General features: G+C 40.9%; 1 protein-coding gene across 2 annotated transcripts in view; it reads right to left on the bottom strand.

Annotated features, from left to right (window-relative positions):
• ANTXR1 (ANTXR cell adhesion molecule 1) overlaps nucleotides 1-25089 on the bottom strand; it is a 230633-nt gene that overhangs the window by 159480 nt on the left and 46064 nt on the right. For both annotated transcript variants that reach the window (XR_012918576.1, XM_012750117.2), the window contains exons 4-8: nucleotides 12293-12374; nucleotides 11414-11447; nucleotides 10090-10169; nucleotides 7131-7199; nucleotides 5605-5685 (exon numbers count right to left, since the gene is read on the bottom strand). Coding sequence is in view for 1 of the 2 variants with exons in the window: in XM_012750117.2 (XP_012605571.1) it covers nucleotides 5605-5685; nucleotides 7131-7199; nucleotides 10090-10169; nucleotides 11414-11447; nucleotides 12293-12374 (346 nt within the window). In the remaining variant the exon portion in view is untranslated. The remainder of the gene's footprint in view (nucleotides 1-5604; nucleotides 5686-7130; nucleotides 7200-10089; nucleotides 10170-11413; nucleotides 11448-12292; nucleotides 12375-25089) is intronic.

The raw sequence follows: 25089 nt of genomic DNA, 5'->3' as shown, positions 1-25089 counted from the left end.
TATGGGCTCTCCTCCTAGGCAGTGTTCCTGGTTCCAGGCACTGCCCTCAATTGCACACCAAGTGGGGACAGCTGGAGGAGGAGTTAGCATAGCAGTAACCAGACCAAGTATCAGGATTCAAAGATGCTGACCCATTTCACTGTTATCTGAACCTAGCTTACATGCAGGTTCCTGATTCACTGCCTGAAGCACTTTTGAAAAGGCAAACAAAGACCCAGGATCCTTGCAGGATCTTTGCTTCATAGTGTCACTTGAGGGCTGGTGCTAAGTTCACCAGATGTGGTCAGTGGAAATTCCCTGAGGAAGCCACAATAGAACAAGGCGAAGGAATTAATTTCCTCCTTTACAGTTTTACTGGCTTAAAGGGGTACAATCTTCTAACCATCCAGAGTTTTTCTTAAAGTTTTATCACCATCTTCTGCAAAACTGAATAGGAAAACCATGATGGTCCTTAGAGGTAGAGTACTGCGCAAGCGTGAAAGAGATGTTCCTTTGAGCCTGTGTCAAGTTGCCAGCTGCTCATGATGATGGAACTTCATCCGTTGAGCAGTAACTGAAATTTTCAAAGGTGCTCTCCATCCAGTAGCAAAAGGCAACCCCGACCCCAACCATGCATTTGGATCAGGCCACATGGATTCTGGTCTTGCCTCTGCTATAACCATGTGAACTGCATCAAGCCACTTCACATATTTGGTCTTCAGTGTCTTCCTCTCTGAAATGGAACTGCTTCCTGGCGTGCTCACATTATTCAGTCGCGCATTCACATCGTGGACCTTCTAGACAGACTTGGGTCTATTCTGGATCACTACTCACTATGGCGTGTAGTCTTGGACAAGTTAGCAAATCTCTCTGACCTTACTGTATCTACTTCTAAGAAGGGGTAATAGTATCTGTATCAAATGATGCTTGTGAGGATTTGATGAGATGATTATGTAAAATGATTTCCACAGTTCCTGGCACACGGTTAAGAACTCACTGAATGGTGGCTTTTATTATTTTTACCTTCCTAAGGATAGAGGGGCAGGAGAAATCATGGGCTCTGAAGACATGGAACTGCGTTCCAATCCTGTGTTAGAGCTGTGTGCTTTTGGGCAGGTTATCTGAACTTCTGTTTCTTCATCTGTAAAATGGGGATAAGAATATTTGCTTCCCAGCATTGTTATGATTTTTAAATGGAATGATATTAAATGGGATAAAGGGGCAATGTTTGGTGGCCAAATAAGTTCTCTACAGTTGTTAATTTCCTTCTGCCTTTTCCCTGTCTCTCACAGTTGAGAAACTAAAATGGAAAACAAGTGAGAACACTTTGAAAACTAATACGTTATACAGATTGGACACATAAGTACTTCTTCCTGAAGGAGAAACGATTGAGGAACAGTGAAAAGACAAAAACACAAGCATTGGATTGGGGAAGCAGAGAATCTGGGGTCTTGGTGAATCTAAGCCCTGGGTAATCAGGCCTCGGTGATCCAGTGATTTTCCATTTCCTCAGACTTTTACGGCCAATGATCATGGAAAGGGAATGATCTCTGGAGCCAGACCTGGGTTCAAATTCCCCATTCCACCATGATGAGAGGGCAGACATGGGGCAATTGATCCAACTTTCCTGCACCTCACTTTCCTCACCTGTAAAATGGGGATAATAAATCCTTCATCAGAGAGTGATGGTTAAGTGCCTAGCAGGGGAGCTGGCGGATAGATGCTCAAGTCACAGCGGTTTTTCTTCTTCACAGGCCTTAATACTATTTGTTCTGAGTATTAATTCATCGCCCATAGAGGATGTGGATAGAGTGCCATGATGGCTAGGTTTCCCAAGTCTCGATTTCAAGCCTGATTGCTCTGTTGACAGACTCTGTATCTGGCTAACTCCTCTATGTCCTTGGAGTAAATACTATTGTCCTTGGAGTAAATGGAAGCACTGCTCTTCCATTCTCCCATGCACCATCTTAGGGCCATGCTCTGCCAAGAACATTCTATCCAAGCTCTTCCAATGGATGGCTCCATTTCATTCCTCAGTTCATCTCTTCGAAGGAACCTGGGTTCTTTGTCAACCCTTTACTCGTAATCTCAGGATCATGTAAGTTCTTTTATATCATTCATCATAATTTTAATCACATATATTTATTTATTTACTTGTTTTTATGTGTCTCTCCCACTAGGTTGTAAGCTCTACTAGGACAGGGTCTCTACCTGCTTTAGTTGTTACTGAATGGTCAGAGCCTGCCGTAAAAGGTTTTCAATGAGTATTTGATGAATGAATGAATACTAGCTCCTGAATCTTGATTTGAGGTTTAAAGATATGGGCACTTCAGGCAGGAAATTTTGGGAACCATTTGAGCTTCTTAGAAGCTGCTCTGAAATCTTATTTTGGATAATTAAGCCCAGTCCTATTTTATGAGAAAATAACCAGTCACAAAGCAACATTCATGGGAACAAGCTGGAATAGATGCTCCAAATGGGGGGAAAATTGAAAGCTTTCTTTTCAGTATCCAAAAGGGGAAATGAACCTACTTCTTAAAAATAGTTAGCCAACTTTTAAGCCATAATTATTTGTCTGATTTGAGAAAGATGAGCCTGCTGTGCTTGTCCCTATTTCTCTGTCCAAGCAAACAAATTAACAACTGCCATAAACATGGGTTTCAAGTATTGGAAGGATCAAAACCACGAGCATAACTCCCAGATAAAAACTCACAAGAATGTTATCATTCAGCTAAAAGTTTGGAGACTTAAGTCTCAAATTTTTTTCTTTTTACCCTTTTTGGGAGACTGTTTTGCTAAATTTCTTTTACATCTTTGAACAGATATTTCCATTTGGGGGTTGGGGGGTTTTTATAAGCATCTGGGCCCATATTGAGCTTGGGTGAGTTGCTAAGGCTGAAATATTCAAGGAAAACACTGATTTGTGCAGATAGAAAGATTCTATTATTTTTGTAGGAACCAGCTCTTGCATGATGTTGGGCACATGACTCATAAGAACTTTTGAACAGATGAAGAGTTGTCCCTGTTGGGAATCCAGCCATGTGAAGGCAGGATGACTGCCTCCTGATTGGGCTACTGCCTCTTGGTGTCCCCAGTCTCTCTCTTATGTACACTGACACTGGCATCAGATGATCTTCTTTTTTTTTTTTTAATTTTCTTATTTATTAATTTTTTCGAGACAGAGTCTCACTCTACTGCCCAGGCTAGAGTGCTGTGGCATCAGCCTAGCTCACAGCAACCTCAGACTCCAGGGCTCAACAATCCTACTGCCTCAGCCTTCTACATAGGTGGGACTACAGGCATGCGCCACCATGCCTGGCTAAATTTTTATATGTATATATATTTAGAGTCCAGCTAATTTCTTTCTATTTATAGTAGAGAGAGGGTCTCTCTCTTGCTCAGGCTGATTTTGAACTCCTGACCTAAGCAATCCACCTGCCTCAGCCAACCAGAGTGCTAGCATTACAGGCGTGAGCCACCACGCCTAGCCTGATCTTAACTACCACTTATTTCAGTGATTACACCCACTGCTCATAGGCTGGAGTCAAAACCCCTTCAAGGTTCTCATCAATCTGGTTCCAATCCAATGTCCACGCTTATTTTTTATTGCTCCTTCACCCAAACTCTCCTGGCAGATAAATAGGTATTACTGTCGTTGTCCCCTGAACATGCTTTGCTCTTCTTCAGCCTCTGGGCTGAGGACATGTCATCTCTCCTTTGGTGCTACCCACCACCCTCCCCTAGTCTTGCAAGGATTCAGGTCTGCCCTGTCTTCTCAAGAAAGCTCCTGCCCATTACAATTCACTTCTGAGCCTCCAAAGAATTCATGATCAAATCCTGCTGCTAATCATGTTTGTCATTTCTTGGGTTGTTTTCTTATATAGTTATTGTAATTCTTGTTGCTTACATTGTCCAATATGCCACAGTGACCCTAGAAATAATTTAGAGCAAGGGTCCTTCATCTGTGGGCCCATACTTGGGTCTGATACTTTTCTATCCTATCAGTAATTTCTACTTCTGGCTAAAGAAAGGAGTGGGTCTTTATTCTTTGCAAACATACACATCTTGAATAAGATAACTGTCATCTGTACATATTTAAGATAGGAACTCCCAAACTGAGGTGAGATTATTTTTTACAATTTGGAAAACTTGAGGTCACATATGTCAATGTTCTAAAAGATTACCTGTGGCATTTATTTTAAAAAATGCAGATTTAAAATAGGCAAGTTCTTTCAATTCAGACTGACTGCAATAGAATCTCTTGGGGTTGTGTATTGCAAACATGATTCCCAGGTGATTTTTATGCATATTCAAGAAAACGTAGAGGATTAAAGTAAGATGGTATTAATCCCCATCATATGACAGGGAAGGGAAGCAGAAGAGAAAATTAGTCACATGCCTCAAATACTTATCATGTGCCTGAAAAATGTTAGGTATTTTCACCAGTAATACTTGTAATCCTCAAACAAGCCTATGATGTAAGTCTTATCATCAGTCCTTTTTTCCAAACAAGGAAAGAAGGGTCCAAGAATCTGTAAGTGGTAAGTGCATGGGCCAGCATTTAAACTCTGGGCTGACCAGCTCCAAGGTTCTTACTTCTCACTCTGCTTTCCACCCTGTTGGAGCTCCTAGCAATCCTTGGAGAGAGAGGCATTATGGAGGCATAGCCATGTAGCCGGTCTCCTAGGTTGGTCTGGGGAAGCCAGCAGATACTGACCCCCCAGCTGGTAATCCCTGGATCAAGACCCCTTGACAACTTAAGAGAGCAGTGATCCTCTGAGCTCTGAATTTGCACCCGGGACCCCAAGTCTGGAGGCTGGGGAGATTCCAGTGAAGACTGTGGGATGCCTGCCTGGTCACAACACCTAAAGATGAGAGCCACAACACCTCTGGACATCATAGGTGCAGTATGCACACTGGCTTGCTGGCTGAGGCTTTAAAGACCAGCAGCATCCAATATTCCAGCGGAACCAAGGGTCTGGCCTGTGTGTAGAAGGCAGAGAAGAGAGGCCCGGAAGCCAGCGTCCTGTTGACCATCAAGGAAAGCCATGCGTGTGTGTAAAGGAGGGCTGGTGACAAGCCTTAGAGAACACTGGAGCGCATGATTTGGGATTATGCATCTAAAGCAGTGGTTCTCAACCTTGGCTCCATATTAGACCCACCTGGTGAGAATTCTTGAGACCCAGGCTGCATCCCAACCACAGGCCCAGACAGTGTTTTCTAAAGCTCTGCAGCTGATTTCAGTGGGCAGCATGGTCTAAAGTGTCTCCCATGGCCAAGTGATACAGGTCCAGCCTGCAAGTGCTCTGGAGGCAGCCTGTGACTGAACATGGTCTGCCCATAGGAGAACTGAGAGAGCCGCCTGAAGCTTGGTTCACTGCCAGAGCCAGGTCCCCCTCAATTTTTAATTTTCCATTGTAGGGTAGAAGTGGCACAGGAGAATGAGAAAAGAGATGTATGAAAGGCAGAAGGGAGAGGTGGGACACGGCAGACACTAAGATACATGAAAGAATGTTCTCTCCAGTAGAAAAACACCAGCCTTGGAGAGATGGATTGGAGCATTAATAGCAGATTGGGGGCAGAAGGTGCCTGGATGTCCAGTCATGGAGGAAGTGCTCTACTCACTGAGTGGATGATGCCTTGCAGAGCCTGAAAGCCGTCATTCACAGGAAACACGTGGTCCTTACTGTCTGCAATCCGGGCCAGCTGCGAACACAGCAAACACACAGCACACACACACACACACACACACACACACACACACACACGGAGACATGTCAGGCTTAGACATGGAGAATTTAGGAAAGCTACTGGGCTCGGGGGACTCTACCTACTTTCAGAACCCAAAGGAACATGAGGCCCTTGCTGGGCTCAGGGGTCTTCCTGAAAAGCCTTCTGTAATAATGAGCTTACCAGGGCCTTTCTGGAGCAGGCCCAGAGGGTCCGTTTCAACTTTTACGTTTGTTTTAATACTTTTCTCCTTGGGAGCAAAGGTAAAAGCGCCCAGCCTCAAGAACGTCTGGCCTGAGTTGATATATTTATGAATCTAGGGATAGGCCATTGGCTTATTTTTCTTCCATTCACCCAAATTCCTGTTGGTAACTTTATTCTAATCAAATAGACTCAAGATTCCTTTCAGAGCAACTTTAAAAATAAATCCAAGCTTTGGTGAGGCCAAGGAGTGGGAACCCAAACCTTTCACCCAAACTGTTCATTAAGGAAAAGGCCCTGGCGATGGGTCATGCTAAGGGCAAGAGAAGCTGCTATCTGGGCTTTTCTACTCCCAGATCTCTGTGTAGTTCTGTGATTGCCACAGTCAGAGTGAGAGCCAGCAGGTATGGTTAAAAAAAATATATCTTTTATTGTTTCTGCTGACTGCAAAAGTACTACTTACTCATTGCAAAAACTTAGGAAAATCAAAGACAGTTAAAACAAAAAGAAAACAAGGTGACTCATAAGCCATCCATCTATCTATCTTTATTAACAATTTGATAGATACGGTTCTTCATAGCTTTTCTATACAAATATACATATATTTATTTTAAAAATGGGCATACGCTAGATACTCACTGCTTTGTAATCCTATTTTATTCACTTAACAATATATCATGAGCATTTTTCTATGCCACTAAAACAAAATGAAATTATGAACTACACTGAGGAACACTTATTTTAGGTTCCTCAAGTTTTTACACCTTGCTTATGTGTACCTGTACACACCTTTTTGCCCACTTGTCCAGTTATTTCCATGTTCTTGTTTTGAAAATGTACTGCATTTTTAATGGATGAAAAGGAACATTTGTCATTTGAATAAAAAAATCATACTTATCAAATCAAATGTTTAAACAAAACAACAAGTTTTCCGAGTTAATTCAGATCTCTTTTGACATTTTGGCAATTTAATGTTTATGGAGAAAGTCAATCGAGAAAGATGCTGCCTCGATGATTTGTGTTGAAGACCCCAAGTCAATCAGCAAATGACTTCGCATCCTTCACACATCCAGTAACTCCTTCCTGCTTAGCCTTGCTAGAAAAGTAACTTATCTGAGGGGGTATTCATCCTGCTGATGCACCCTCTGCACTGACTGCACATGTTCTCCATCGCTCACAAGCTCAATGCGCTCCAAACCCGAGGAAATCCATGATCTTACCTGTGTTTCATTGAAATCTTTCACACCAACACAGTAAACGATTGCTCCAAGGTCTCGGGATCTATTAGCCTGGGCCAAGGAAAGAAAGGAAATTAGGAAGAGAACCAGTGACAAATGCACTCTGCTTGGATTTCCCAGATTAACTTCAATAATCAGATATTTAATGAGCAGCTACCACGTGCCAGGTATCACACCGTAGAAGGCAAGCCCTGTTCCCACGAAGCTCATACTTTAGTGGACAGCACATTCTAATGGTGGACCTGAGGGGAGTGATTACTTCAAGGGGGAAGAAGAGTTGAAAAAGACTGACTGAAGTACAGTCGTGATGAAGGGCTTTGGCAGATAAGGAGAGGACAGTGAAACTGCAGGCTAAGATAACTCAAATATGCTGGGGAAATGATTACCTTGTCTCTTCTTCTGATGGATTTTTATTGACATGTTTTTGTTTGCTTGTAATGGCAGCACAGTATTATGAAAGAATGTAGCCTTTGGAACCCGATATACCTGGGTATGATGCCTGGCTTTGCTTTGTATAGTGTACCGGGCATTAAATGAGATAATATACAGAAGTCCTCACCCAAGGCCTAGAACAATGCAGATATTCATAAATGTCAGCACCCTTTGTGAATAAGGCCTTTTTTAATTCCTACAGAATAAATTGATTTAATGGTATGGGAATTGTGGTCCATATTTCAATAGGTAAGCCTATATAACCTTCTCTACAATTAAGCATTGAGAGAGCAACATAATAACATTTTGGTTCAATTTTAATATTTAGCTTACTAAAAGCTCTGATATTTGATTTTCAGATTCTCCCTTATTTCAGAACAGAAAATAAAAATTGGAAATCCTTGGCTCATACAGCAGGTGCTTAATAAATAATTGATAATAAACATAGTAAATGCATATCACTTTGAATTGTGTTTCTTTTCCCCTTCTGTTAGTATTCAAACCCACTGTGTCTAACATCGAATTCTATCATGTTATAATAGAAATATTCTTTGCTGCTTTCAGCATAAAGTGAACTTTTATATTACAGTCTAGCCCGACCTTATCTGCAACAACTCTGTGATTCTTTGCCTCTGGTTGGCCTTAATATAGAATTATCAAGAATGGAAAGATTCAATTTCCTCATATCTTGGGCTTTATCTTTCTTTTTCAGAAGGCCTCCTGCTATTGGCATCAGCACTCGGAATATTTTTCCAAGTTTGTATGTGCCATACCTAAAATTCTTTTCTGCTTACCCCTATTTTAAGCCCCTGATATCCATCATTTATTTTATTTTCAGTTCTTTCCTTATTAGGGTTTTCACTTTATTTGACTGTTATTTAGTGCCCAAATAAGCCATTTTGCATTCCCATCACACAGTTTCCACTTTAGAATGCAGAAATGTATCATTTTCCAAATGCGCAGGGAGTATCCGCCATATTAACTTGTGTGTTTCCCACTGTGAATCACCCTTAGTACTGTGGGAAGAGATGGGAATTACTGTGTTTACCTACATAATTTCCCTATGCCCTTGCCAGTGGAGGTTTCAAAAAGTTGACCATTATTTCATGGTCACTGTGTTTCACTCACTTCTGGGTCTCTAGTGTTTGGAAATTTGTCTAGCACATGCCAAGGTCTCAGTTAATATTGAATGAATAAATGAACATGTACTTCACAATTGTTGAAGGAGTTGAATTTTTTTATTTTTTAATCTTTTTTTTTTTTTTTTTTTTGGAGACAGAGTCTCGCTTTGTTGCCCAGGCTAGAGTGAGTGCCGTGCCATCAGCCTAGCTCACAGCAACCTCAGACTCCTGGGCTCAAGCAATCCTGCTGCCTCAGCCTCCCAAGTAGCTGGGACTATAGGCATGTGCCACCATGCCCGGCTAATTTTTTCCTCTATATATTAGTTAACCAATTAATTTCTTTCTATTTATAGTAGAGATGAGGTCTTGCTCTTGCTTATGCTGGTTTTGAACTCCTGACCTTCGGCAATCCACCTGCCTTGGCCTCCCAGAGAGCTAGGATTACAGGCATGAGCCACCGCTTAGGGCCAGGAGTTGAATTTAAATTAAACAGTGGTCAAGAACTTGGAGTAAGCACAATGTACCCTTAGCTGCTCCCCTGGAGTGGGCAACTCCCACCCTCACTGCCTGTCTTTGTCCCTATTGTTTCTTTCTACCTGGGCTTGAATGAGCCTTTGTCACTAAAGAGGCTTCAGTATATATCCATGGTTAACTGATTTCCTTTTATACCAATTATACATTTAGCATTAGGCCAATTATACATATAGTTCAAATCCCAAACTTGAAAGGGATGGATTTCCTATTACTTTCCATTACTTTTCAATTCTTGAGTAAATCTCTTTTTCTAAGTCTCTTTATAAAAACTGAAATCTTCATTTCGAGAATTTTCCTACTTGCCTTGAGGAATAATGTTTGAGAACACAAAGAAAAGGAAAAAAATACTAATGGAGAGATTATAATTAACTTTGCTACTAACTGCTGTTCAACTTTGGTTCTTAGAGTGAGAATCTCAGCGATCCATCCATTCTAACAATATTCGGTCTTACAAATTTCAAGTAAGAATTTCCCCTCCTCCTGTTTTAGCAGAAAATATGAAGGAAAACGGAGGAAAAACAGTACCAGTGTTTGTTTAAAAGTGATATACAGTATTTCAAAGCTGCTATAGCAATACAATGCCTTCAGTAAAGGCATGGCAGATATATTTTATCCCTCAAGACACAGTAATATGCAAACATTTTGAAAGGGGAAAACATCTACATGTGTAAGACATGAAAATTCACTTTTAAAAATGAATTATTATTACTTTCACATAGGAAACACTCTTTCATTCAGGGGTTTTACAAAGAACACCTATCAGTCTGCCTGCATAGAGAGAGTGCAGCCCATTTCGGAAGGAAGAAGCCCTGTTTCCATGTGTGTGTTTAAACACAGGCCAGGCCATCACTTACCTCCCTCTCTGAGTAGAAAAAGAGATCTTCATGGAGTTCTCCGTCGGTCAAAGCAATGATGACGCTGGCTGTCCTGTATCCTGTTTAGCACAACACAGACCAGCTCAGTCCATCCTGCCCCACCCAGGAAAACCCCCTCTCAGCCCTGGGATTTGCTCTCTTATAAGCTCAACCACCCAAAGTCAATATTGTGAAAACCACCAACTTTTCTTTTGGGACTGGAAGCAACTCCAGCATGAAGAAGAATCCTCCTTGGGGACAGACTCTAAAGGGAATAGATTTTGCTTCTGGGTTTCTCAGCCTCATCTCAAAAAAATGGCCAAATCTGGTCAAATGGTCACTGAACCAATAGCTAGGAGTAGCTCCAGTGAATCAAGTGTGATTATTTTCTGTTAGCAGACCATGTGACTGTCAACCAGGCTTGAGAGCAAACTCTCGTTCGGACTGTTTAGTGGTCCTTGTCACCTGCTGTAGTTGACTGCATACACCAACCCTTGAAGATGGTCTGGCAAAAAGTAATAGTCACCATGATTTACAAGTTGACTAGAAGAATTATAGCAGCTGGCAAAGCCTACTAGAATTCTTTCAGAGATTTTTTAGGCTTCTAGTAACAATGCTCATGGTTGATTTATATCAGTAAGATTTGGTGTTGATAATGGAATTCCTCTATTTGTTATAGTTTAGAATGAAACAGGAAGTGGACACCTCTACAGACCTGGGAGGAAAACCCCCACTGTACTATTGAATCTCTTTTAAAAGATTTTCCAGACATAAGTAAATGCAACCCATGAAAGACACCATAGTAATAATAGCTACAATAATAATTATTATTATTATTTCTATGTGCTAGGCACTCTAATAAGTATATTTTATGCATTTTCTTCATTTAAGTGAAGAGAAGTTTACACCAAATGGTGTCTTGATCTTAATATCATATCCAATCATAGTAATGAAGAAGCTTGGAGTTCAGAAAAGGACAAGAAATTAAATTTGACATAAAAATCTACAACTTTACTAACCTATCCAAGTATTGATTAATTTAATGAATTCCACATGCAAAAATGTTCATGGGAACTAGACTGTGGCCACAGTGGGAACTTGATTACTTTTATATAACTTTTCTTGGCACCAATGGGACAGTAGAATTTGACCTGGTACCATTGTTGTACGCATGTACCATTGTTCTACGCATTCCTTCTTTGTGTTGAAGTGTGACAATAGCATACATGTCTTTTGAAACATGAAATTACTGGTGCACTTTTTCAGAAACAAGCACAGAAAAAAGCTAAATAATTCATAATAGTAATTCATGCTATAATCTTACCTTGACTGTTTTCATAATAAATCTGTTCACTGGCCTGAAAAACACATGAACAAGCCATTAGACATAACCACTGTCTGCCGCTCCAAATACCATAATGGGCAGTGAGGTTCTGGTATTGGATACGCATTCAGGGCTCAGCCTTGATTCTTTACGTAATTCACCCATGTTTCACTCAAGTACCAATGAATGCTATCCGTGTAAAGTTACTCTCATATTTAAATAATATACAGTCATGCTGTACAGGTTTGTAGCCTAGGAGCAACCAGAGGTGGGGAACCTGCAGCTTCAAGGCTGCATGTGGCCCTCCAGTTCCCCAAGTGTGGCCCCTAGACTAAATCTGCGTGGCCACACCCTACAGCCTAGGTGTGTAGCAGACTGTGCCACCTAGGTTTGTGTAAGTACAAACTATGATGTTTGCACAATGAAATTGCTTAATGAGCTATTTCTCAGAATGTATCCCCATCATTAAGGGAGTCATGGCTATATTATGAACATGAATCAATGTCTTATTACTCATAGCCTAGCACTTGTTTTCCTTGAAGTCACTGGAATTCTGCCTCATCCACTGAAGCCACCATCCAACAAAGGTCACTTTGGGAATGGCAGGGACTTGTGTGTAGCATGATTCATGACTGCCAGCCAAGCATTAGCTAACAAATCCTCCATCAGTGTCAAGAAGGAGAAAGGAAATTCATTTCTGTAGTTCTTTTGGATAGAGTTCTCAGTGTACAAGCTTATGGGAAAAAAAAATTTGCACTCTCTTGCCATTGGATGCTATTCAGCCCCCTTAATACATGTGTCTTAGCTCATAAGCCATCCCTATGTTGGTATTTCAATATCACACTTTATATTTGCAGTTTAAAACTGTTTTAAAATTACCCTTTCAAATCCTTCATGCATGTAAGTGTCTCCTCCTGGCAGAACTTTCTGGAGTTCTTCTAGGCCTTGACGGATCTGTTCCCTGAAATCCAAAGATAAGATACTCTGTTAGTCTTATTAGAGCACTTTTTACTTTGCTGTTGATAGTCATACGTAGTGGTCTTCTTCTTATCTCCGTGGATGCTGCTGTATTGCTCCAATAGTTTTTCAAAAGCCTATCACAGGAAAGGTCTTTATATTACAGTATCCATCCAGGGTCAGCCATGATTGAGGGAAAGGACCCTTCTGCAGGAATCTAAATCCGCTTGCAAAAGCTTTCTTCTCTCTCAACAGGGACAAAGTTTTCATTCCACATTGGAAGTGGGTCTTAAAAATGCAACTGCTCCTGAGGGGAACACAGCAACCTAGGCAAAGATGCAAATGGCTCATGTGAGCCAGAAAGAGGCAAATACCAAGAACCCAGGGGAAGGCCACTGTGAGGACTTTGGTGGAAGGGGGAGGCATCCAGAGCAAACTCTGCTACCTGCACGGTCCTGCCAAAGGAAACCGTGCAGTCAGCTTTGAAAATAAAAGCCCTAGGAATAAATCTATACTTTCCAGGACAACCAAGAGTGCTTTCTGTAGGCTGGTGCCTGTGTTTTCTTTTTCTTTTCTTTCTTTATTGTTGAGACAGAGTCTCAGTCTGTCACCCAGGCTACAGTGCAGTCGTGTCGTCATAGCTCACTGCAACGTCAAACTCCTGGGCTCAAGTGATTCTCCTCCCTCAGCCTTCCAGGTAGCTGGGACTACAGGTGTGAGCCCTGATGTCGGGCTAATTTTTCTATTTTTTTGTAGAGATGGGGTCTGGCGCTTGCTCAGGCTGGTCTTGGACTCCTAAGCTCAAGCAATCTTCCTACCTTAGCCTCCCAGAGTGCTAGGATTACAGGCATGAGCCACTACGCCTGGTCTGATGCCTGTGTTTTCTTACTCTGGTTGTTTGAGCTGACGGTGGGGGCAGGAAGAAGAAGTGAGCTATGACACTGGGAAAGAGTCCACTGGCAGTGGGAAATGTGAATGGTTTGGGGCCAAATGGAATCCTTGTGGAACATTCTTTCTGAGATATAAGATGTCCACATTCATGCTCATGTCTTTTAAGTAGCTCCCTAACTGTGCTAAAACATGCAAGAAAATGTAATTTCTGGAAAACCAAATAACCTTATTCATAAACTATAAGCCTACAAAAGGGTTTGAAATTGCTTTCCTCCCTCTTTAGTGGCAGAGGGTAGAGATGCACTATTTAAATTAGGAAGGGAAACTCCTTTTGAGTAGGGGAAGAATCTAACATTTATTGAGCACCCACTGTATACAAAGCGTTGCTTGAAGATTTCTGATTTCATCCTCACAATAACCACTCAAGGTGTGTATTATTTATTGTACTCATATTACAGGAAAGAAAACTTGAGCTCAGAGAGGTTAAGTAGGAAAGCAGAGACTTGAGGTCAAATGTGTCTAACTCAAAAAAGGCTTTCTACTCTGCAAAGCGGCCTCCTAGCAGGGAACAATATCGGAGAAATGGGGACTTGCTTCCGTGAAGAGCAATGGCCATTCCTAATGTGGCCTGGGTACTCACGGAGTGCCAGGCTCTATTCTGAATACACAGAATGTAACTGATCCGCTTAAGCCTGATGTCAGCTCTCTGGGGTAGATGCTACTGCCACCTCCATTTCACAGATGAGTCACAGAGAGGCTAAGGCCAAGTCCCCTCCACTGGTAAGTGGCAGAGGTGGGATTTAATCCCAAAGGCCCTGCTCTCAATCAGTGTGATAAACTGTTTCTCCTTCTCTCTCTTCCTTATCAATGAATGAAACTTATTACCAGTTTATCCTGGCAATTACTTGGGGAGGAATTCTAATGAAAAAATTAACCTTTGCTAAAACTGATGTGATGGGGCAGCCATGAGTGAGGCTGGGTCACCAGACTGAGGGAAATTTTATTAATAACAGGCAAACTGACAACAGCTTGGCCTGAGCTTGTCCCTGGTCTGCTGATGCTTCTTAGGTGGACTATTTAAGACCAAGTAACTCAGACTTTGGGAAATGTACTGACTATTGTCTGATTGATTGTCTTACTGGCGCCCAGATATCAGAGCGTGTGCCCAGCTGCCCAAATCAGAACCTGGAGGCCTTCTCTTACCCACACCTTCACTCTCCTCTCTCCTTCTGTGCCCTGACAAACTCCATCATCAGATTCTGTTGGCTCTACTCCAAATGTATCTGAAAATGGACTGCTTCTGCACCTCTTCTGCCACAATCTGAGCCACCATCATCTCTTGCTTAGACCACTGGAACAGGCACTTGCTACCTTTTGACTGCCCTCTTGACCCCTCCTCCAATTGTTCTCCACATGGCTGTGGAGTGCTGTTAAGATACAGATCATTGTGCACCATTCACTCTTCTGCTCAAAACCCTTCAATGGCAGCCCATGGTACTTGGGATAACATCCCAAACCCTTGCCGTGGCCTTGCAGAGCCTACTCAGATGGCACCTGCCTCCCTATACAGCTTCATTTCGCATCACTCTGCCCCCACTTTCTTCACTTCACCCACACTGGTCTTCCCCAGCTCCCTTCTCCAGTGGGCACTCTGCATCGGCAATCACAGCTGCCTGGGAACACCATCTGACCAGATGTTCACTGGGCTAGTTCTTACCCAGTTGTCAGTTCTCAGTTAATGTCATCTGCTCAGAGCAGCCTTATATGACCTCCCTAATCTGACTTGCCTCCCTCTATTACATTTTCTCATAGCCCCCCACAATTTGTGCTTCATAGCACTTAGAAGGTTTTATAACTAATAACATTTGATTACATAATTATTTGTTTAGGTTTTATTTGTTTCAGTTTTAGACCTTTAATTCCATGAGGACTGAATGCCATGTCTGTTTTGGTCCCCACTATACCTTCCATGTCTACTACAGCCTGGCACAGAACAGACATTCACCAAATATTTATGGAACAGGTGAGTGGAGGGAATGGATGTCTCCATTGTCAATCATCCTGGGAAGAGGTCAAACTGGGGGCAGGGATGGGCTTCACTTGGCCATGTGGAGGGAGGCCAAGCAGAAGCTGACCTAGTAATTGGCCCTAGCATGGGTCTGGGCCCGTGTGGTGGTTAAAAATTATTCTCTGTGCTGTGTAGCTTACCTTATCCCCAATATGTCAATAAGTTCCATCAAAAGGCATAGTTTAATTTCAGTTCTGTTGTCTGGTAACATGAAAGGACATACATCCTCCACATCAGAAGGAGGGACAAAAATGGAGCAGTGTCCCCCACCACGCCACATGGGGATGGCACGTGGCACTAGCAGCCACTGGCAGAGGGCAGCTGTGCCCTGTGGTGGGCAGTTTTGTGAGGGTCCCTGCAACACAGGTGGGTGGCAAGGTGACATGAGGGGGAGGCTGGGACAGGAAAGATGGGGTCTGTTTCTGAGCACACAGAGGTGGCGCCATGGAACTCTTCATAATAGCTGGGGGCGCTATGGGGAAGGGGGGGCTAATGTCTGACAACTTGGTGGGAGAAGACTAGGCAGTAAAAGTAAATATGATCTTAATTATTCTTTGGTCATAGACTAGCCAGGTCTAGAATTGGAATATCGTGTTCAGACCGGAGATTTAAAAAGATGGCTGGGGAAAAAAAAGGCATATTGGGGGTGTGGAAAAGTTTGCTTGGCTTCACTGTATTTTTTCCCTGCCAAATAAAGTCTGGGAACTAGGGTATTTTCTCTAAGCCTATTTCCTTTTCTTTTTTTAACAAGTATTTTCTTGAGCTTTCTATTTTTTTGGTACCAAGAAAAGCGGAAAAGCTGTTTTGGAAAACGTCCTTATCTTTGATGCTTTGTGTCTGGCAAGATATGAACTCACTAGTTCACAACCTCCCTGATACACCGCTCTTACTTCTCAAAAGATCATAGTGCTAGGCCCCACCTCCCTACTCCCAGCCCCTTCTCTAAGCACTCACAACATCTAAGCAAACAAAACTGATGGATTCCTCGGAGTCATGGGTGTGTTTTAATTCTGGGACAACAGAACTAGTAATAAGGATCTATTCGTTATGCTCTCTTAGAAACTGAAGAAAATTGGGAGAAAGATCTTTCAAAGGATGATAAGAACCTCTGTGAGAACTCAGTTATTACCAAATGAAATGTTATCTTCCTGGGAAAATGAGAGAGGCTGGGAATCCTATGAGGAGAGGCTGTTATTAAAGAGCTCCTGTTTTCCTTGGTGGTTTCACATGTCTGCCAGTGTTCCTACTTAGAAGTTAAAAGTTTTCAGGCCACATGTTTTGTGTTCCTTTTGCAACCCCCACAACACGTAATGGTGAGCATAAAGTAGGTGACTGCTGAATGAATGATTCCAGTTTGGGTGCATTCAACCATTACCACTACTTCTGAGCACACATCCTGCACCCAGCACTACTCTGGTTTGTAGGGGTAGTGGGTGGGGACAATCAGTCACAGTGTCTTCTAAATTTTCTAGTCTTTATGATGATTATTTTCTGGGATTCTGGTTGTATTCTGACATTTTGATAATCTTTGCTAATGAAAACACTGAAGTATGAACACATATTAGCATGTCAAGAAGCACTCAACGAGCTTTTATCCCAAATATCCTACTGATGTTGCCACAGCAAAATCCCTGTTGGAGTTATGCAATGTCTGCCATATTTTTGTTCCATAAAAACAACCTCTACCACCACCCAAAAATAACTCAACATCAGTTCTGCATCCCTGACTTCCTTGTCTCCTTGTAAAAGAGCTTCTGTGGAATTGGACTCTTCTCAAATGCCTTGCAGTTGTTGGCTTTGGAGTCTTAACTTATATGGTAAACACGCATCACTATTTATTACCACTAATGCTACTCTTGCAACATTTCCAGATGGCCTTATAGCTCCAGTTATTCAGCACAAAAAACCACGTGGTGAACAAAGAAGAAGAACAGATTAAAGACATTTTGCTGTTACTTTTAGAGTCAGGAAGTTCCACAATCAACTGTAATCATTTATTTATAATGTATATAACATTAAAATGTATATAAATATACAGCCTCTTTGGGACATTTACCAAAGATAGGCCAACATGATTAAGATGCATGCTGAATCAAGCTCTTTTACTATGTATGTTTAGTGAAATATAGTTTATACACAGTAACATGCCCAGATATTTATTCATTTCCTATATAATTGTTGGATTTATTTCTATAAAATTGTTCATATTATTCCTTTATTATCCATTAACATCTGTAAGATCTGTAGTAATATCCCTTCTTTCCTGATATTACTTGCAAGCTGTATTTTATCTTCTTGAAAAAAATCAATATTCTTAGTAGTTTATCAATTTATTCTTTCAAAACATCCAACATTGAGCTTTGTGATTTTTCTCTATTGTCTTCCTCTATTGTTTGTCTATTTTCAATTTTATTGATTCCCTTGTTATTATTTTCCTTTTTCTACTTACTTTGAGTTTGTAAGATCTTCCTTTTAAAACTTTTCAACTTTTCCTCTTTTCTAAGACAAATACTTAAAGCTATACATTTTCCTCTAAGCACTTCATAAGCTGCATCTCACAAATGTTGATATGTTGAGTTTCCATTATTCAGCTGGTTTCTAATTTCTGATTTTTCTTTGACCCACAGATTGTCTTTGACCCATGGATTTTCTTTGATTACTTTTTATCTCTAGCAAATACTTTTTATCTTCAAGTCCACTTTGCCTACTATTAATATCGTCATTCCAATTTTTTTTATGATTAGTGTTTGCACAGTGTTATCTTCTTCCATTCTCTCACTTCTAACCTATCACCACATTTATATTGAAAGTGTCTCTTGTAAACCATATATGATTGTGTATGATAGATTGTTATACTAATCCCCCAGAGATCACCCCCCCCACCTCGGTATTCTTGCCCTTGTATATTCCCCTCCCACACTGGCTCTGCACTTGGCCATGTAACTTGCTGTAGCTCATGTGGTATCAGTAAACTTGACAAAAGCCATGACTCTATTAGCACATGTACATTGGGGTTTGCTTTGTTGGAATGTTGCAGCCACCATGAGAGGAAACCTGGTCTTCTACCCTCCTTGAGAATGAAAGACTATAATGAGAGAAAGCCTTGTGGCTGCCCCAGATGTATGTTTCCCAGCTGAGCCTAATGCCCAGCTGAGCCTATAGATAAATGCGGCTGCATAAATAAGTCCAGGTGAAACCAGCATAAGCTATTTCAAGCTACTAATATTTGAGGTGGTTTTAATGCAGCATTAGATTTATGATACATTGGATCTTGCTTCTTTATCCAGTGTGACATTCTCTGCCTTTTAACTGGAATCTTTTGTTCATTTTATATTTAGGTATTGACATGGTTGGTTTTAAGTCTTGCTATTTGCTTTCTAACTGTCGTTTCTGTTCTTTGTTTCTCCTTTCCTACATTCTTTTGCATTGATCAAGTATCTTTTGGTATTTCATCTAATATCACCTACTGGCTTTCAAAAAACAAAATTATGTATCTTCATCTTTTTTTGGTAGCAGTTGTTCTGTGAATTACAATATACATCCTTTTTTTCTCACAGGTTGCTATAAGTTAATATTATGCCACTTCTGATATAATGGAAGAACTCTTTAATATTATACTTTCATATAATTCCCTCTTATTCTTTGTGCTATTCTTGTCATTTATTTTATTTCTATATATGTAATAAGCTCCAAAATATAGTGTTATTATTTGTATTAAATAGCCAATTGTCTTTTTATGAAATTAAGAAAAGATAAAAAATAGCCTTTTATATTTACCTAAATATCATTTCTAGTATTCTTCCTTTTTCTTCTTCTTTTTTTTGAAGAGTGGGGTAGATCTAGTTTACACCTGATATCATTTCTTTCATCCTGAAGAATTCCTTTAGTATGCATTTTTGTAGTGCAGATTTGCTGGTGATGATTCTCTTAGGCTTTTTTCTTCCTGAAAGTGTATTAATTTTGCCTTTAATTTTAATGATATTTTAACTGGATATAGAATTATAAGTTGATTTTTTTCCCTTTTATCTCTTTAAAGATACTAGCCCTTAGTCTTCTGGATTGCATGTATTTTTTTCTGATGACAAGCTAAGTTATTGTTTTCAATGTTCTATAATGTGTCTGTCCTCTTTGGGTATTACTTAAGATTTTTCAGAAATTTGACTATGACATACATAGGTGATGTTTTCTTTGTATTTGTCCTGCTTGGGGTTCTTTGAGATTTTTGGATCTGTGTGTGGAGTACCATGCTTGGTATTCCAATTACACAGATACACATTATTGAGTAGTATTAAATCACTTTATCTTATCCCACAAATCTGGTTCATTGTGTCCCTCTGTCTCCCAAACTTTTTCCTTTCTCTCTTTCCATATGGATAATTTCTATTCACTTGTTTTTAAGTTCATTAATCCCTTTTGTGCAGTGTCCTACTTGCTTTTAAGCCCACCTAATGAATTTTTTTCAAACATTGTATTTTTCAGTTCCACAGTTTTCACTTCTTTGTTTCTTTGAGTTTTCTTTTTTTTTGTTTCTGATGACCCATGCATGTTTTCCCCCATTATCTTCACCTTTTCCTGTAAATTCTTTAACATATTTATAATAGTTGCTTGGAAGTTCCTGTCTCCTAATTCCAATACTTGAGTCATCTGTGGTTTGCTTCTATTACTGTGCTTTTTCTTTATTATGGGGCACATTGCCCTGCTTCTTCCCATGTTTCATAATCTTTTAATTTATATTTCAGACACTGAGTATAACAAAAGCAGAGGAGACTTAGGTAATATTGGTTTGTTTTCTTTACTCATTGCACAGTGCAAGCCTTTTATTCTTGGCGTACTAGAGCAAAGGGGCTGATCATTTAGATTCCTCCCTGAGTCAGGTGGTGCTTTGGCTGGGCTGTAGCTTTGGTTAGAGTATGTTCCCTATTGCTAGCCGAACGCCCAGCTCTCTGCCCTGCCTTTGTGATCTTGTCAGTATTTGAGTTGAGAAGGGGTGAGGTACAGCTTCAGATATTTTTGCTTGACCTTGGATTCTGTGCTGGTAGGACTCCAGAATCCAAGCACTACAAGAATCCACATGATTATGTGATTTGTCTTGACTTTTCAGCAACTCCTCCACTGCTACTTTCTTGCAAAAATGCAGAGGTGTGGGTGAGGAGGCAGAACTGTCAGGCTGAGAGATTTCTTTTTCATTTCTGATCCTAGTGCATCCATCTGGCACACGTGGCTGTGTGAGGCTCACCTGCCGTTTCCTCAACCCTGCAGTCTCCCTACTCCTCCAGCTGCCCATACGCAGACCAGACATCCACCCTCAAGTACGCAAGCTTCTGTGGATCTCTGCTTAGCTGCAATGGGCTTGTTTCTCTCTAATTCAGTTCATCAGTGCTTCCTGTGTCTCTTCTGTCCCCACAGAAACATATGAATTTTATTTTGTCCAGGCTTTTCTGGTTGACCATGGAAATGAAGGTTTTTTTTTTACATCCCTCCATATCCTAACCAAAAGCAGACATACTTTAAAGGCCTTCTCTAAATGTTTGTGACTACACATTTGTCTCAAATCAGGAAGAAAAATACTAGAGGCTGATTGCCAGCATGTAAATATACTCTAGTATCTCTCATATTAAAAAAAAAAAAAAAAGTCCTCTTTAACCCCATATCTCCCTGTAGCTATTGTCCTACTTATGTGCATTTCTCTCCGTGACATAGCTTCTTTAAATCTGCCTCCTCACCTCCCTGTCTTTCCTGGTGGGCCTTCTTCAAATGGTTAGTGATCTCTGGCTGTTCGTCCATACCGAACGAGTGAGACTAGAAGGCTTGCTTGAAGATCTGTGTGTATGGCAGAGCGTGCCAATTGGTGATGACCAGGTTTTGTCAACAGGTTTTTTGCTGAAGACCCTCAAATATAAGTGTGTGTATATATTTTTCTTTGAGACATTTATTACTACAGAGAAGTAGTTTTCAAACTCTTTCCTTAGGTTTTAAGTCTGAGATTGGACAAGAGGGAAGGCTGGAAATAGCAACATTTGTTTTCCAGATGTTTCCATAATCTCCCAGTGCCTAGTGTCCCTGACTATGACACCATTCTTATGCAATTTTGCCAGAGAATAATAAACTTCTCTTTTATGGTGGAGGTAGAGAAGGGTAATTTTTGAACTGTTCTGGGAGGGAGGGGGTGGTTCTGAAGGCTTCTTAGATAAATCTTTAAACAATATTATAGTTTTCATCTTGCCTTTTGTAGGGTCTGGTAGTTCTAATTTTTGAGCTTTCCAGGGTTCTTCAAGGCTACATAGCTTGTTCTTCTTTGGTATTAATAATTCCTTCTGCAGGATTATGTTTGACTTTTCTCCAGATTTTATGGTTTAAATATTTCTTAGTTTCCTCCAAGATTAATTTTGTGCTTTTGTTTGAAGTTTTGGGTGGGTTTTTTTTTTTTTTTGGAGAAAGGGGTAAATACACTTCTACCCCACAATTTAAAATTGGAAGTCCTCACCTGTTAACCCATTCTGCTCTGACTTTTGTCTCCACAACTCTGTTGAAACTGCTCTGGCAAGGTCCCCATGTTGCCAGTCCAAAGGTCCCTTCTCTGGCTTCAACCTCTTCAACTGCTTTCAGCATAAGACACAGTTGACCCCTCCCTCCTTTAAAAAATGCTTTCTTCTCTTGATGTCCATTGCACATCCCCATTCTACCCTGCCAGCTGTTTCCCCTCATATTTCTGGGTGGTTCTTCTCCTCTAGAACTGTAAGACTGGAGCACTCCAGAACTCGGTCTGATCACCCATCCTCACAAGGTCACCTCATATGTTCCATGACTTCAGTCCCAAAGTCCATTCAAAGGATCACGGATTTGGAGGAAGACTTGGGATTGAAATCTAGTTCTGCCAGGAGCTAGGCAGGTCAGCTAACCTCCCTGAACTTTAGTTTGCTCAAATGTAAAATGAAGGTGTGGAACTCTAAGATCTACCTGGTCCCCTGCAGCTCAGGATACTGCATCTGATTTTATTTGGGGACAAGAGAGTCAGCAGAAACAGAACCTGGGTGTCTGCTGGGAACTGGCGAGGCCACACTTGGCAGACAGAAGTAGTCCATGATATAACACAGAGGCAAGTACGGACCAGTACCTGGGGTTCACAAAGGGAAGCCCATCAAGGAATTTCCAAAGGTTGCAGCCTTAGCCTGCATAAGAGACAGGAGTGATCATTTAATCACAGAACATGATTAATTCATCCAAACTCCTCTTTATATGGTTCTGTTTCCATTGGATACTCATTTGTGCAGTGGCTTTCACCATGTGGTTTTCCATGGCACCAGCTGGCTTTTGAAACAAACCCTATTAAGCCTAACCCTCACTAACCCTTTTCCCCAACTGTGCCATATTTTGCAGGATATGGGAGTGGTAGAAAATGGGCTCTGTATTCAGGGTCACCAACATATACTTAAACTTCCTTTACTGAGAACCTGCTCTTAGTCCAGCAGAGGTTGGGTCTTTCCTGGTCTCTCTGGTGAGCATTTATAATGGTCAAGATGATACACATAGCTCAGCGTCAGTGACCATAGTATTTGGAGGGCACAGGCGCTCCACCGAGTCCTGTGCCGCAGAGACTTCTGGAGCCCTGTGTCACCTTCTGGGATGGAAGCTGTAAGTGCACAGCCTTAAGGTGGATGACAGGCAGGAGTCCTTTTGCTTTGATCAGACCACAGCTATTTAATGTAGGCTAGTGTAGGCTACAGTTCTCTACTGAAGATAGGACTTCTCTGTCACATTTTGGAGCAATGCTGGCTGGAGGTGGGAGTGGGTAGGAGGATGCTCAGTCCACACCAGATAATCCAATCCTCAAGTCATATGCAGCTACAGTGGGTTTAAGAAGAAGGGTTGGGGGATGTCAGGAGGATGTGGGGCAATGAGAACTCTAATAAATCAGTAGTGGGAGTGGAAATCAGTATACCCCCTGTGGAGAACAATTAAGCAATACCTAGTGAAGATACACATTCACATGCCCTAAGACCGAGTAATTCAACCCCTGGTTGTATATAGGCACACGTCAGAGATATCCAAGCTATTGCAATAAAGCGATTCACATGAATTTTTTGGCTTCCCAGTTCATGTAAAAGTTATGTTTACACTGTACTGTAGTATATTAAGTGTAATAGCATTATTTCCAAAAAATGTACATACCTTAGTTAAAATATACTTTATTGCTAAAAAATGCTAACAATCTTCTGAGCCTTCAATGAGTTCTAATCTTTTTGCTGGTGAAAAGGTCTTACCTTGACATTGATGGCTGCTGATGGTGATGGTTGCTGAAGGCTGGAGTGGCTGTAGCAATTTCTTAAAATAAGACAATAACGACACTTGCTACATCAATTGACTCTTCCTTTCATGAAAGGTTCCTCTGTAAAATGCAATGCTGTTTGGTAGCATATTACTCACGGTAGAATTTCTTTTGAAATTGGAGTCGATCTTCTCAAACCCTGAAACTGTTTTATCAACTAAATGTATGAAATATTCTAAATCCTTTGTTGTCATTTCAACAATATTTCACAACATCTTCACCAGGAGTAGATTCCATCTTAAGAAACCACCTTCTTTGCTAACCCTTAAGAGCCAACTCCTCATCCATTTAAGTTTTGTCATGAGATCACAGCAATTCAGTCACATCTTCAGGCTCCACTTCTATTAATAATTCTAGCTCTCTTGTTATTGCTACCACGTTTGCAGCTATTTCTTCCACTGAAGTCTCAAACCCCTCAAAGTCATTCAAACTTCTTTCAAACTCCTGTTAATGTTGATATTTTGACCTCCTTCCATGAATTACAAATATTTTTAATAGCATCTAGAACAGTGAATCTTTACTAGAAGGTTTTCAATTTACTTTGCCCAGATCCATCAGAGAAATCACTATCTATGGCAGCTATAGCCTTACAAAGTGTACTTATTAAACAATAAGACTTAAAAGTTGAAATTACGCCTTGATCTATGGGCTGCAGAAAGGATGTTGTGTTAGCAGGCATGAAAACAACATTCATGTCTCCATGAGAGCTCTTGGGCGACCATTGTCAATGAGCAGTAATATTTTGAAAGGAATCTTGTTTTCTGAGCAGTAGGTCTCAACAGTGAGCCTAAAATAGTCAATAAACTATACTGTAAACAGATGTGCTATCATCCAGGATTTGTTGTTACATTTATAGGGCACAGGCAGAGCAGATTTAGCATACTTCTTAAGGGCCCTAGGATTTTTGGAATGGCAAATGAGCACTGGCTTCAACTTAAAGTCATCAGCTGCATTAGCCCCTAACAAGAGAGTCAGCCTGTCCTTTGATGCTGTGAAACCAAGCATTGACTTCTCCTCTTTAGCTTTGAAAGTCCTAGATGGAATCTTCTTTAAAGAGATGGCTGTTTTGAAAATCTGTTGTTTAGTCTAACTAGTTGCCTTCATCAATGATCTTAGCTCGATCTTTGGATAACTTGCTGCAGCTTCCATATCAGCACATATTGCTTCTCACCTTGCACTTTTATGTTATGGAGTTGGCTTCTTTCCTTAACTTCATGACCCAACCTCTGCTAGCTTCAAACTCTTCTGTAGCTTCCTCACCTCTCTTAGCCTTTGTAGAATTGAAGAGAGGTAGGGCCTTGTTCTGAATTAGGCTTTGGCTTAAGGGAATGCTGTGGCTAGTTTGGTCTTCTATTCACACCACTAGAACTTTCTCCTTATCAGCAATAAGGCTGTTTTGCTTTTTTAACATTTAAGTATTCACTGGAGTAGCAC

This window comes from Microcebus murinus, chromosome 3 (assembly GCF_040939455.1).
Source record: "Microcebus murinus isolate Inina chromosome 3, M.murinus_Inina_mat1.0, whole genome shotgun sequence".
NCBI classification, from domain to species: Eukaryota; Metazoa; Chordata; class Mammalia; order Primates; family Cheirogaleidae; genus Microcebus; species Microcebus murinus.
Note: the sequence above shows the minus strand (reverse complement) of the source record. Positions and strands in the feature narration are given on the sequence as shown.